Source organism: Cetorhinus maximus, chromosome 23 (genome assembly GCF_964194155.1).
Source record: "Cetorhinus maximus chromosome 23, sCetMax3.hap1.1, whole genome shotgun sequence".
NCBI lineage: Eukaryota > Metazoa > Chordata > Chondrichthyes > Lamniformes > Cetorhinidae > Cetorhinus > Cetorhinus maximus.
This window is the reverse complement of record NC_135901.1, coordinates 51,956,798-51,971,623: the sequence shown is the minus strand read 5'-3', so window position 1 is coordinate 51,971,623 and position 14,826 is coordinate 51,956,798. Positions and strand designations below refer to the sequence as shown.

General features: G+C 46.4%; 1 protein-coding gene across 1 annotated transcript in view; it reads right to left on the bottom strand.

The window, feature by feature from the left end:
- Nucleotides 1-14,826, bottom strand: part of LOC144698031 (uncharacterized) — a 33,610-nt gene that overhangs the window by 2,737 nt on the left and 16,047 nt on the right. Inside the window, exons 3-4 of the mRNA XM_078569970.1 lie at nt 7,159-7,674; nt 2,186-2,842 (exon numbers count right to left, since the gene is read on the bottom strand). Of these exons, the coding sequence (XP_078426096.1) occupies nt 2,186-2,842; nt 7,159-7,674 (1,173 nt within the window). The remainder of the gene's footprint in view (nt 1-2,185; nt 2,843-7,158; nt 7,675-14,826) is intronic.

Sequence of the window (14,826 nt, the reverse complement as noted above, 5' to 3'; positions counted from 1 at the left end):
TTGATAGCACTATTGATGCCCCCTTTCTGGATGTGATAGGACTGCAAAGCTTTGATCTGATCCATTGATCGTGGGATGCCTAGCTTTGCTTATCACTTGCTGCTTATGCTGTTTGGCATGCAAGTAGTCCTGTGTTATAGCTTCACCAGCTTGACACCTCATTTTTAGGTATGTTTGGTGCTGCTCCTGGCATGCCCTCCTGCACTCTTCATTGAACCAGGGTTGATTCCCTGGCTCTATGACAATGTTAGAGAGGGGGTTATGCCGGGCCATGAGGTTACAGATTGTGATTCAGTACATTGCTGCTGCTGCTGATGGCCCACAGCACTTCATGGCTGCCCAGTCTGTTTGAAATCTATTCTATTTAGCATGGTGATAGTGCCACACAACACGATGGAGGGTATCCTCAATGTGAAGATGGGACTTCATCTCCACAAGGGCTGTGTGGTGGTTACTCCTAACAGTACTGTCATGGACAAATGCCTCTGCGGCGGGCAGGTTGGTGATGATGTATGTTTTTCCCTCCTGTTGGTTCACTTAGCACCAGCCGCAGACCCAGTCTAGCAGCTATGTCCTTTCGGACTTGCCCAGCTCAGTGTGTAGTGGGGCTACCGAGCCACTCTTGGTGATGGACATTGAAGTCCCCCACTCAGAGTACATTCTGCACCCTTGCCACCCTCAGTGCTTCATCCAAGTGGTGTTCAACATGGAGGAGCACTGATTCATCAGCTGAGGGAGTGCGGTACATGGGAATCAGCAGGAGGTCTCCTTGGCCATGTTTGACCTGATGCCACGAGACTTCATGGGGTCCGGAGTTGATGTTGAGGACTCCCAGGGCAACTCCCTCCCGACTGTATATCACTGTCCTGCCACCTCTGCTGGGTCTGTCCTGCATCTGGGACAGGACAAACCCAGGGATGGTGAGGTTGAATGTGTTTGTGTTTCAGAGCGTCTACTTTGGTTTAAAATCTCTTTCACAGGCAGAACTTTGAAACGGTTTCTTATCAGAATGAACAGGTTGATGTGTAGTCAAGTGGGATGACTGAGTGAATCTCTCCCACACATGGAACAGGTGAACAGTCTCTCCCCAGTGTGAGTGCATTGGTAGATACTGAGTTCACATGATCACCTGAACCCAGTCCCACAGCGAGAGCACCTGAACGGTCTCTTGTCAGTTGATAGCACGTCAGCTCCAGAGAACCTTTATAACACTTCCCACAATCCAGACGTTTAAAAGATCTTTGATGAGTGTGAACTCACTGATGTGCCAACAGGTTAGATGAATCAGTGAATCCCTCCCCACACATGGAGCAGGTGGATGACCTCTCCCCAGTGTGAACTCACTGGTGTTGCAGCAGGATGGACAATCACCTGAACCTCTACCCGCAGTGAGAGCAGGTGAATGGAGTGGAACCAGAGTGAATGCACTGGTGAAACATCAGTGAATGTGGGTTTTTAAAGCTCTTGATACATCTAAGCATTTAAACCTCTCTCTGCAGTCTGAACTTGCTGAGTATGTGGAGGCTGGATGGAGAAAGATGTGGGTTCAGCTCTCAGACAAGGGTGGAGTTAAGAGACAGTTTGTCTCAGTGGGTTAATGGAAGGGAGGGAAGCAGCAGAAGCAGCTGATCGGATTGTCTCAATCTTAGTGACAAAGAAGCTCCATGAGCTCCTCACACTTGTTGTTGAGGGTGGAGGAGACAGGAGAGAGGGAGAGCCCTTCAAAAGGAACTAACTTGTGTTAGAGATATTAAAGAGGCTCAACACTGTCTGTTGAACACAAAACTTATTTATTTCATTTTTATTCATAATATTAACACCTATAATTGTGCTGGAGTTTATTAACATCAGCCGAAGCAGACCCCAATAAACATGGGGTTCAGTTCTGGATGTGAGTAAGAGCAAAATCCAATTACTGTTGTTGCTTGTGAACTCGCTGGTGTGTCAGCAGGTGAGATGACTGAGTGAATCCCTTCCCACACTTGGAGCAGGTGAATGGTCTCTCCCCAGTGTGAGTACGCAGATGTACAGTGAGGTGAGATGAATGCCTGAACCCAGCCCCACACTGAGAGCACTTGAATGGTCTCTCGTCAGTGTGAACACGTCGATGGGATATCAATTCCCTGGGACTTTTAAAGCAATTTCCACAGTCTGGTCATTTAAAAGGTCTCTCAGCAGTATGAACATGCTGGTGTCTCAGCAGGTTAAATGACTGGGTGAATCCTTTCCTACACTCGGAGCAGGAGAATGGTCTCTCCCCAGTGTGAGTTCGCTGGTGCACAGTGAGTTGAGATGACCACCTGAACCCAGTCCCACACAGAGAGCACCTGAACGGTCTCTCATCAGTGTGAACACGTTGATGAGATATCAGCTCTCCGGAACTCTTAAAACACATTTCGCAGTCTGGACATTGAAAAGGTCTCTCCCCAGTGTGAACTCGCTGGTGTTTCTGTAGGGTGGATGAATCAGTGAATGCATTCCCACACTCAGGGCAGGCGAACTCTCCAGTGTGAACTCGCTGGTGTTTCGACAAGATAGATGAGGTAGTGAATCCCTTTCCGCACTCAGGGCAGGTAAATGGCCTCTCCCCAGCATGAACTCGCTGGTGTTGCAGCAGGGTGGATGACCGAGTGAATCTCTTCCCACATTTGGAGCAGGTGAATGGTGTCTCCCCTGTGTGAACTTGCTGGTGTCTCAGCAGGTTGGATGATCGGGTGAATCCTTTCCCACACTTGGAGCAGGTGAACAGCCTCTCCCCAGTGTGAACTCGCTGGTGTGTCAGCAGGGTGGATGAGTGAATGAATCCCTTCCCACACTCAGAGCAGGTGAACGGCCTCTCCCCGGTGTGACTGTGCTGATGAATTTCCAGCTCCGAAGGGGTTCTGAATCCCTTCCCACAGTCCCCACATTTCCACGGTTTTCCCCTGTTGTGACTGTGCTTATGCCTCAACAGGCCAGATGATTGGCTGAAGCCTCGTCCACACACAGAACACATGTACGGTTTCTCCCCACTGTGAACAGTGCTTTTTCCTTCCATGTTCAAAATCCATTGATGTTCAGGACATGATGAACTAAGTGACTCTGTCAGATTTGGTTGGTGTTTCCTGCCTCAAATTCCAGATCTTCAAAAATCCTGTAAAAAAAAATCATCACTGTAGGTTCAGGATTAAATATTCAGAAGAAACAAACATTACTCCTGGTTTGAGTTTGCTGTATGTAAGTCCCCCCCTTCTAACCCCCTGTAAAAGGAGTTTCCCAAATCCATCCCTGTCAGTCCAGGATAGAAATGCACAATATTCTCTCCTCCTGCTACCTGGACCAGGATGACCGCGCATGCGCCCTGCTGCACACTGCCCCCTATAAAGATGGCGGCCGTTACCCCGGGTCTGAGACCTGAAGAGTCTCAGTTGTCGTTTTGGCGCAAACGCTGGACCGAAAGTTTCTAATTCGGGTCCGGAGGCCTGAACCTGGTGTTTATAAAGCATCCGAGTCCACACTGACTCCATTTCTCTCCTGCACTCGGCTGTTACTCACCCTTTCCCGCCTCCTTCCTCCTTCATCTCCCGCACTCCCCGGGCTTCAGGTATAACGACACTGCGCTTGCGCGTGGCGTCAGCACTTGTGCCCCGCCCTTCATTGACTCCGATTGGCTGGAGGACCAGCCGCTCCCGCTCGGTCCTCCAGTCCCGCCCCCTCTTCCTATTGGTCCGGACCTTCCGTCAATCAGCCGGGCATTGTGACGGTTTCAGATGGTGAGGGCGGCCACAGACTCAGCCTGACTTGCTGATTCTTGGCAGCATTTTCTGTTTGGGAATTAGAGCTAGAGATGGATGGTCAGTTCCCCTCTGTCCGGGGGGGATTCACACTCATTTCCCTAGTGCACTGATTACCACCTTTACTTTACATGAGAAAGTCCCCGGTTCAATCCCGGCTGGAAGCTTTGTGTTTACAATTGTTACTGAGGAGGAATTAACAGTGAGTTTAGTTTCATGTCAAACAGGGGGACAGTTATTGTCTCATTCTTTAAAAGCTCCTTCTTCACCTTTAAACAGGGAACGATAATTCAGGGAAAACTGATCCACTGTGAACCCAAAACAAGATACTGCAGATGCTGGAAATCCGACCTCAAAACAGAAAATGTTGGAAACTCTCAGCAGGTCAAACAGCTTCCATGGAGAGGGAAACAGTGAATGTTTCAGGTCAGTGACCTTTTATCCAAACTGGAAAAATTTAGAAACGGGGACAATGTGTCAGGAGATGGGGACAGTGTGCCGGGTGATAGGACATGTATACTCGACATGTTGTTCATCTTCATAATTTACAACACTATTCCTGATGTTCATCAGCTGCCTCACTTTCTTTCCCATTAATTCCATTTGCTGATCTATCAGTAATGGACTTGCTGCCATCTCGAACAAAACTATTTTCACCACTAAGGCTCCGCTGGTATTGAATAGTCTTCATGACATCATCGCACTGGGACTGGATGACATCATCGCACTGGGACTGGATGACATCATAAGAGTCCATTGTTTCTTAATGACCCACATCAATAACAAGAGGAAATATTAATAAACCTGAGCACATTATCTAGGCTGACACTCCAGGGTGATACTGAGGGACTGCTGCACTGTCAGAGACAGCATCCTTCACATGGAACTTGTCGAGGCTCTGGTCACAATCTTCCAATCCTCCTTATATAGTAGTGGTGTCAAAGGACTGACAGATTGTAAATGTTACATCCCTGTTCAAAAACACAGCTATTCCAGGACAATCAGCTTCACATCAGTGGTGGGGAAAGGTTGGAGACAACAATCCGGGAGAAAATCAATTGGCACTTGGAAAAGCATGGATTAATAAATGAAAAAAATCCATGGATTTGTTAAAGACAAATAATTTTTGACCAACTTGATGAAGTAATGGGAGGGTGTGTGAGGGGAATGGGGTTGATACCTTTTACATGGGCATTCAAATGATGTTTAATATGGTACCACACAATAGCCTTGTCAGCAAAGCTGAAACCCATGAGTTTCAGCCTGGGTATAAAACTGGCTCAGGGACAGGAAGCAGAAAAGTTTGTTTTTCAGAATGGATGGGAGTTTACAGCAGTGTGACCCCAGGGTCTAGTGTTGGCACTGCTGATCTCTTTGATATATGTTACTGACCTGGACATGGAGATATGGGCAGAATTTCAAATTTGCACATGACACAAAACTGGGAAATACAGGAAACAGTGAGGAAGATAGTAACAAATGTCAGGAGGACATAGAGGGACTGGTGAAAATGGCAGGCACACAGCGGATACAGTATATATACCATGCTGCTTGACACATTTTACATCCTTATCAACTTTGGGAACAATGCCTGAATAGTCAGAATGGAGAGACATAAAGCAGATAGGAAACAGATTTAGAAACAGTAAAGTGAAGAAAATAATAGTGACAATACCAGTGAGAAGTATCCATGGAAATGAGAATGGGATCGGCTGAATGCAGGAGCAATAGAAACAAACTGGGAGACAGGTAAGACTCGTTATTAAGATTGTTGGAAGAAATTTGTCTGGGAGACAATCAGCTCTGAGACATTGGACTAAAATAAATGTATGTGATGTCACTGACATGAAATAGACAAACAATTGCTGTTTATTTTATATTCCTAGCAGGTCAACCAAGGCATGGATCATACTGAGTCAGAGGATCTGTGGTTTTCCAACTGTAAGGTTGTTACACAATGTTATAGAACATTTCTCAGAGCCACTGGTTTATGTCAGTAAAATCTGTGCATTCCTGTTTTTTGTATGGAAATTACAGCAGTCTTTTAGAGATTCAATTGGCGACATGAGCACAGAGTTGTCAAGAAACCATCATGTTAATGTGGGGACTGTTACCACTTCTGTGAAGCAGTTTGGGGCATTTTTACTACTGTTAAGGTGCTATGTCAATGCAAGTTGTTGAATGTGGGAAGGGACCGAATTCCAGTCTGAGCTGGAAAGTCGTGGATCACTCACACTGCAGACTGATCACTCAGCAGCTGGATGTGGGAAGAGATGAAGTCGGTTATCCCATTTACTGACAGAGCAACAGAGTCACACTGGAGAGAGACCACCCCAATATTTCATGTGAGCGAGGGCATCTCCTCGTTTTTCCAATTGTTCACACCCTAATTTTTGGGTTTAGAAGGTGCTCACCAAGTCTTTTTAGACAGTACCTTCCAAAACCAAGACTACTACCATCTAGAAAGGCAAAGGCAGCAGATACATGGGAGCACCACCACCTGGAAATTCCCCTCCAAGCCACTCACCATCCTGACTTGGAAATATATCACTGTTCCTTCTCTGTCACTGGGTGTTATAACACAGCAGTTGGTAAAGGCTGAGTTGTTTAAATCCGAGAGGGAAACTTGAGCAACTGTCATAACCTATATTTTTAATTGGTATGTTTGAGATGCAGCTCTGAATTCAGGAATAAGACCACCGAGCCTCAAAAGATTTTTTTATATATAAAACTAAATTAATCATTTATTAATTTAACAAGTTAAACACATACACATGTCTACAAATTACTACCATAATAACTTTTAAACAAATCCCCAAATTAATCACTCCAGGTAAATCTTCACCAAGGCATCAGTAACCTATAGACTTTAAACGGACACCAGGCAAAGCACATTTGACCTTACAAATTAAATATGAGGTTCCTTTCAATTTGGTTCCTTTGCAGACACAGTTGTAGGCTTACAGGCTGGTTAGATCTTAAATGCCTCTGCCCTACACACACAAATTCCTTTCTGTTTATACCTAGCTTCCCATTTCAATGTAAATTTTCCATTGCATCCTAGGTTTTTAATGTCACATCTTCGAACAATAACATTTTCATCCCACTAATTTTATTAGTTATTTAAACACATTGCTTGGCGTCTCCCAGCTAGGTGCAAGGTTTTACTCCCACTCTTGAATGCTGTATTGAACAAATGCAAATTTACACTTTACCTCTTAACTTCCTTATGTTTATCTAATTAACATCTCAAAAGTACAAGACATCAAAACACCCAGACTAGCTGGCTTTAAACCCCAACTGTCAGAATGAACATGGTTCAGTCCTGGATGTGATTCACAGCAGCAATAACAGCAAAATCGGACTCCTGCAGTCAGTTGTGAACTCGCTGGTGTTTCAGCAGGTTGGATGACTGAGTGAATCCCTTCCCACACTCGGAGCAGGTGAATGGTCTCTCTCCAGTGTGAACTCGCTGGTGTTTCAGCAAGTTGGATGACTGAGTGAATCCCTTCCCACACTTGGAGCAGGCAAATGGCTTCTCTCCAGTGTGAACCCGCTGGTGTATCAGCAGGTTGAATGACTGAGTGAATCCTTTCCCACAATCGGAGCAGGTGAATGGTCTCTCTCCGGTGTGAACTCGCTGGTGTACTTTGAGGTTGGACCAAGACCTGAATCTCTTTCCACAGGAAGAACAGGGGAATGGCCTCTCCTCAGTGTGAATTCGCTGGTGGTTCAGCAGGTCAGAGGACCCAGTGAAGCCTTTCCCACATACAAGGCAGGTGAATGGCTTCTCCCCAGTGTGAAACCGCTGGTGAATTAGCAGGTAGGATGACTGAGTGAATCCCTTCCCACACTCAGAGCAGGTGAATGGCCTCTCCCCAGTGTGAACTCCCTGGTGTCTCAGCAGGCTGGATGACCAAGTGAATCCCTTCCCACACTTGGAGCAGGTGAACGGTCTCTCTCCAGTGTGAGTACGTCGGTGGATTTCCAGCGAAGATGGGTAACTGAATCCCTTCCCACAGTCCTCACATTTCCACGGTTTCTCCATGGTGTAGGTATCCCTGTGTCTCTCCAGGTTTGATAATCAGTTGAAGCCTCATCCACACAGAGAACGCGGTATGGTTTCTCCCCGCTGTGAATGGTGTGATGTTATTTCAGGCTTTATAACTGGTTAAAGCTCTTTCCAGTCAGTGCAGTGGAACACTCTCACTCGAGTGTGTGTGTCGGTGCTTTTCCACTCACACTGATGTTTGAAATCTTCTCCCACAGACAGAACTGACAAACATTTCTCCCTTCACATTCAAATTCCAATGATACTCAGGTCCTGATGAATCGAGTGACTGTCAGATCTTGAAGTGATGTTTGGTTTGAGTTTCCCATCTGCAAATTATCCCCTTCTAATTCTCTGTAAAAGGAGTTTATAAAAGTCATCACTGTAAGAACAGGATAGAAATTCAGAACAGACAATTCTAGTTCCTGTGGAACATTATTTCCTCTCTTGTTCCCCCAAAGCTGCAAATCCCTGTCCCACACACTCTCCCTCCTCCCTGTGCTGTAGCCAAGCAGAGTTTTGGATAATTCTTCCTGTATCTTTTTAACAAATTTGTACAACTGGAGATAACAATATGTTTGATCATTCACTTCAGTCATTACTCATGACAAAACATTAATCTGAAACCCGCTGACCGACCACACAGAATAGCAGATGTTAACCTTGTGTCCAAAACTCACAGTGTGGAGATTTAATGAGCGATTGTGAAGGTGGTTTCTTCAAACCTCCCTGGGTTTCCTTCCTTCCTCTCTCTCTCTAACTAAGTTAAACCTGGGATCAGTCTCATGGCCCATTCTGGTTACTGCTTCTCTTCCTGATGACTAATTAACTCCAGTTAAACACTGAGAAGACTGAAGACACTGTTTTCATTCTCCATTCTCCAATCTCCATTTCCTAGATACCAACTCCATCCCTCACCCTGGGAACGGTCTGAGATTAAACCTGTCTGTTCACAACCACGGTGTTAAAATTGATTTCGAGATGAGTTTCTGACCTCATATCTGTGCCATTACTAAGATCGCCTGTTTCCCCCTCTGTAACATCATCCAACCTCACCCTGTCTCAGTGAATCTGCTGTTGAAACCCTCATCGCTGCCATTGTTACCTCCAGACTCGACTATTCCAACACACTCCTGGCTGGTCGCTCACATTACCCTCTGCAAACTTAACACCATCCAAAAGTCTCCTGTCCATGTCTTCACTCACAGTGAGGCCCATTCCCCTAACATCCCTTTGCTTCCTGACCTGCCTTGGCTCCCAGTCAAGCAACAACTTGATTCTAAAATTCTCATCCTTGTTTTCAAATCCCTCCATGGCCTCGCCCCTCCCTATCTCTGTAATCTCCTCCAGCCCCACAACCCTCTGAGATATCTGCACTGCTCTAATTCTGGCCTTGTACATTCCCTATTTTAATCGCTCCACCGTTAGTGACCGTGCCTTCAGTTCCCTTGTCCCCAAGCTCTGAGATTCTCTCCCTACACCTCTCCATCTGTCTACCACACTTTCCCCCTTTAATGCACTTGAGTATTGTTAAAAACATTTAATCTTGTACTCATCAGGACAGACACAAGAACATCAAATTTCAAAGATTATCAGTCAGGCTCGTAAAGTGTCTCACTTACACTTGCTAGAAGCTACATATATTCATACACAGGGACCTGTCCTCTGCAGGCAGAAGGAACAAGTCCAGGCATGGCACCTTTTGTTGAATTAAACAAAAGCACATGATGATAACTACCTGGAACATTCTCCATAGCAATGACCAATCAGAACTGACTGGCCATCCAATCAGCACCCTTTTCTCATGCAGTATAAACTGTTGTTCCCTATGAAATTTGGTTTATTTTCGGCCCTGCACTCTCTCTATTTCCTTTTTGAATGACTCCCACCGCTCTGATGTAGATTTTCCTACAAGTAGCTGCTCCCAGTCCACTTTGGCCAAATCTCGTCTTATCATATTAAAATCAGCCTTCACCCAATTCAGAATCTTTATTTCTAGATCATCTTTGGCCTTTTCCATAACTACCTTAAATCTTACTCAATTATGGTTACTATCACCGAAATGCTCCCCCACAGACACTCCTACCACTTGCCCGGCTTCGGACTGCTGCCTCACTCGTAGGACTTCCTATGTGCTGGCTTAAAAAGCTCTCTTGGGTACATTTTAAGAACTCATCCCCCTCTAAGCCTTTCACACTTTGTCGATCCCAGTTAATATTGGGGAAGTTGAAATCCCCGACTATTATTACCCTATCATTTTTACACTTCTCTGAGATTTGCCTACATATCTGCCCTTCTATCTCTCACTGTCTGTTTAGGGGTCTATAGTACACTCCCAGCAATGTGATTTCCCCCTTTTTGTTTTTAGGTTCTACCTATATGGCTCATTTGAGGAACCTTCTAAGATATCATCCCTCCTTATTGCCGTAATTGACTCCTTGATCAACACTGTGACCCGCACCTCCTCTTTTACACCCCCACCCCTGTCTCACCCAAAGATTCCATACCCCAGAGTATTGAGCTGTGAGTCCTGTCCCTCCCTCAACCATGTCTCCATTATAGCAATGATATCATATCCCCATATGTTCATCAACACCCTCAACTCACCGGCCTTACTTGCAAGAGTTATTGCATTAAAATAGTTGCCATCCAGCCTTTCCATGCTGCCTTGTGCCTTAACTTGACAATATATGCTCTGCCTTCCAGACTGACTTGATTTTTTCCTTCTATACTTGTCTGTGCATCACACCTAGTACACCTCCACTCTGTAACCCATCCCCCTGCTAAGTTAGTTTAACCCCCCACCCACAGCATTAGCAACCCCCTCGCAAGGATGTTGGTCCTGTTCCAGCCCAGGTGCAACCTGTCAGACTTGTATTGGCCCAAACTTCCCCAGAAATGGGCCCATTGATCCAGGAATCTAAAGCCCTCCCTCCTGCACCATCCCTTGGATAGTGATGGAATTTTTGGAATCTCCTTTTTACAGCATTTTATTTTAATTCATTCATGGGATGCGAGCATCGCTGGCTGCGCCAGCATTTCTTGCCTATGCCTCATTGCCCTTGAGAAGGTGGTGGGGAGCTGCCTTCTTGAACCGCTGCACTCCATGTGGTGTAGGTACACCCACAGTGCTGTTGGGAAGGGAGTTCCAGGATTTTGACCCAGCGACATTGATGGAACGGAGATATATTTCCAAGTCAGGATGTTGAGTGACTTGGAGGGGAATTTACAAGTGATGGTGTTCCCATGTATCTGCTGCCCTTGTCCTTCTAGATGGTAGTCGTCGTGCGTTTGGAAGCTGCTGCCTAAGGAGACTTGGTGAGGATTTGCAGACGGGAAATTCAAACCAAACATCACATCAAGATTGGACAGATTCACTCGATTCAACAGGACCTGAATATCATTGTTCCACCTGCTTCATCCCTCATAAACAGTGTGAAGTCCATGATATTTCTACTTCTCCTTAGCTCTGAAGAAGAGTCATACGGACTCGAGACGTTAACTCTGTCTCTCTCTGCACAGATGCTGTCAGACCTGCTGAGCTTTTGCAACATTTTGATCTTTTGCCCCCAATAAAGATGGCGGCGGCGCGTGCGCCCTGATGCACTTTGCCCCCAATAAAGATGGCGGCCGTTACCCCGGGTCTGTAACTGGGAGAAAGCTGCGGCCTCGCTCGGTGCAAATGGGGAAACGGTTACCCCGGGGACCGGAAAGTTATTTTTCAGGGATTGCTGTTTACATAACATGTTTAGGAAGCCTCCCCGCCCACCCGCCGGATCCATCGCTCCCTCCGCCCCGCCATTCACACACTCACCGATTCCGGATCCGAGATAGAAGCGCCTCTCAGTCGCCATTACTCACACTGCGCATGCTTCACTCTCAGCCCGGCCCCGCCCCTCATTCATTCCGATTGGCTGGAGGATAAGCGCGGGCCTCCAGGCACGTCCCCTCTTGCTATTGGCCCGGAGCTGCCGTCAATCAGCCGGGCATTGTGACGGTTTCAGATGGTGAGCGCGGCCACAGACTCAGCCTGACTTGCTGATTCTTGGCAGCATTTTCTGTTTGGGAATTAGAGCTAGAGATGGATGGTCAGTTCCCCTCTGTCCGGGGGGGATTCACACTCATTTCCCTAGTGCACTGATTACCACCTTTACTTTACATGAGAAAGTCCCCGGTTCAATCCCGGCTGGAAGCTTTGTGTTCACAATTGATTTTTAAAAATTCATTCACGAGATGCTGGGGGAAGTTCAAGGATTTTGACCCAGTAACAGTGAAGGAACGACGATATTTCCAAGCCAGGATGGCGAGTGTCTTGGAGGGGAACTTCCAGGTGGTGGTGTTCCCAGGTGTTTGCTGCCCTTGTCCTTCTAGATGGTAGTGATCGTGGGTTTGGAAGGTGCTGCCTCAGGAACCTTGGTGAGTTTCTGCAGTGCATCTTGTAGGTGGTAGATACTGCTGCGACTGTGCGTTGGTGGTGGATAGAATAAATGTTTGTGGATGTGGTGCCAAACCAGTGCATTGCTTTGTCCTAGATGGTGTTGAGCTCTTGAGTGTTTTTGGAGCTGCACTGATCCTGGCAAGTAGAGAGTGTTCCATCACACTCCTGACTTGTGCCTTGTGGATTGTGGACAGGCTTTGGGGAGTCAGGAGGTGAGATATTCGCCGCAGGAATCCTCGCCTCTGACTGGCTCTTGTAGCCGGACTATGTATATGGCTGGTCCAATTCAGTTTCTGGTAAATGGTAACCCCAGGATGTTGATAATGGGAGATTAAATGGTAGTAATGCATTTGAATGTCAAGGGGAGTTGCTTAGCTTCTCTCTTGTTGGAGATAGTCATAGCCTGGCACTTATGTGGCATGAATGTTACTTACCACTTGCCAGACCAAGCCTGGGTATTGTCCATAAGACCATAAGATTTAGGAGCAGAAGCTGGCCATTTGGCCCATCGAGTCTGCTCTGCCATTCAATGAGATCATGGCTCATCTGATAATCCTCAACTCCACTTACCTGCCTTGTCCCCATAACCTTGATTTCCTTACTGATTAAAAATCTGTCTATCTCAGCCTTGAATATACTTAATGACCCAGCCTCTACAGCCCTCTGTGGTAAAGAATTCCACAGATTCACTACCCTCTGAGAGAAGAAATTCTGCCTCATCTATTTTTTAAATGGGCATCCCCTAACTCTGAGATTATGCCCTCTAGTCCTGGACTCTCTCACAAAGAGAAACAACCTCTCAGCATCTACACTGTCAAGCCCTCGAAGAATCTTATATGTTTCAATAAGGTCGCCCCTCATTCTTCTAAACTCCAATGAGTACAGGCCCAACCTACTCAACCTCTCCTCAAAAGAAAATCCCTCCATACCTGGGATCAACAGAATGAATCTTCTCCGGGCTGCCTCCTGTGCCAGAATATCTTTCCTTAGATAAGGGGACCAAAATTGTTCACAGTATTCTCGGGGCGGTCTAACTGCTGCCTTGTATAGTTTTGGCAAGACTTCCCTTTTTTTATACTCCATTCCCTTTGAAATTAAGACCAACATTCTATTTCCCTTCCCTATTACCTGCTGAACGTTTATGTTAGCTTTTTGGGATTCATGCACAAGGACTCCCAAATCCTTCTGTGCTGCAGCCTTCTGCAGTCTTTCTTCACTTAAATAATATTCAACTTCTCTATCCTTCCCGTCAAATAGCATACTCTCACATATTCCCTAATTATATTCCATCCGCCAAGTTTTTCCAGGTCTTGGAACATTTGGACATGGATTATTTCAGGACCTGAGGAGTCACGAATGGTGCTGAACATTGTGCAATCATCAGAGAACATCCCCACTTCTGACCTTATGATGGAAGGAAGGCCATTGATGAAGCAGCTAAAGATGGTTGGGCCGAGGACACTATCCTGAGGAACTCCTGCAACGATGTCCTGAGTTGAGATGATTGACCTCCAACAACCACAACCCAGGACTCAAACCAGTGGAGAGTTTCCCCCCTCATTTCCATTGACTCCCGTTTTGCTAGGGCTCTTTGATGCCACAATCGGTCACATGCTGCCTTGCTGTCAAGGGCAGTTACGCTGACCTTACATCCCGAGTTCAACTGTTTTGTCCATGTTTGAATGAAGCCTGTAATGAGGTCAGGAGCTGAGTGATCCTGACAAAACCCAAATTGAGCACCAGTGACCTGATTATTGCTAAGCAAGTTCAACTTGATTGCACTGTTGATGACCCCTTTCATTACATTGTTGATGATCGAGAGTAGAATGATAGAGCAGTAATTGGTCCGATTGGGTTTATCATGCCTTGTGTACAGGACACACCCAGGCCATTTTCCACATTGCTGGGGACATGCGAGTGTTATGGCTGTACTTGGACAGCTTGGCTATGGGTGCAGCGAGTTCTGGAGTCCAGGTTTTCAGTACTAATGGGGATATTTGTAGAGCCTCCTCCTCTAGTGAGTTGTTAAATTGTCCACCGCCATTCACGACTGAGTGTGGCAGGACTGCAGAGCTTAGATCTGATCCATTGGTTGTGGAATCGCTTAGATCTGTCTGTCACATATCATTTACACTGTTTGGCCTGCAAGTAGTCCTATGTTGCAGCTTCACCAGGTTGACATCTCATTTTTGTGTATGCCAGATGCTGCTCCTGGCATGCCCTCCTGCACTCTTAATTGAACCAGGGTTGATCCCCTGGCTTGATGGTACTCGTAGAGTTGGGGGGGTTTGCCAGGCCATAAGGTTACAGGTTGCAGTTGAGTGCAATTCTGCTGCTGCCGTTGGCCCACAGCGCCCCAAGGATGCCCAGCCTTGAGTTTCTAGATCTGTTTGAAACCTATGTTATTTAGCACGATGGTAATGCCGCACCATACGATGGAGGGCGTCCTCAATGTGAAGATGGGACTTCGTCTCCACAACGACTTCATAGGAGGTGACTCCTACTGATGCTATCATGGAAAGGTGCGTCTGCAGCAGACGGAGTGATGAGGATGAGGTCAAGTA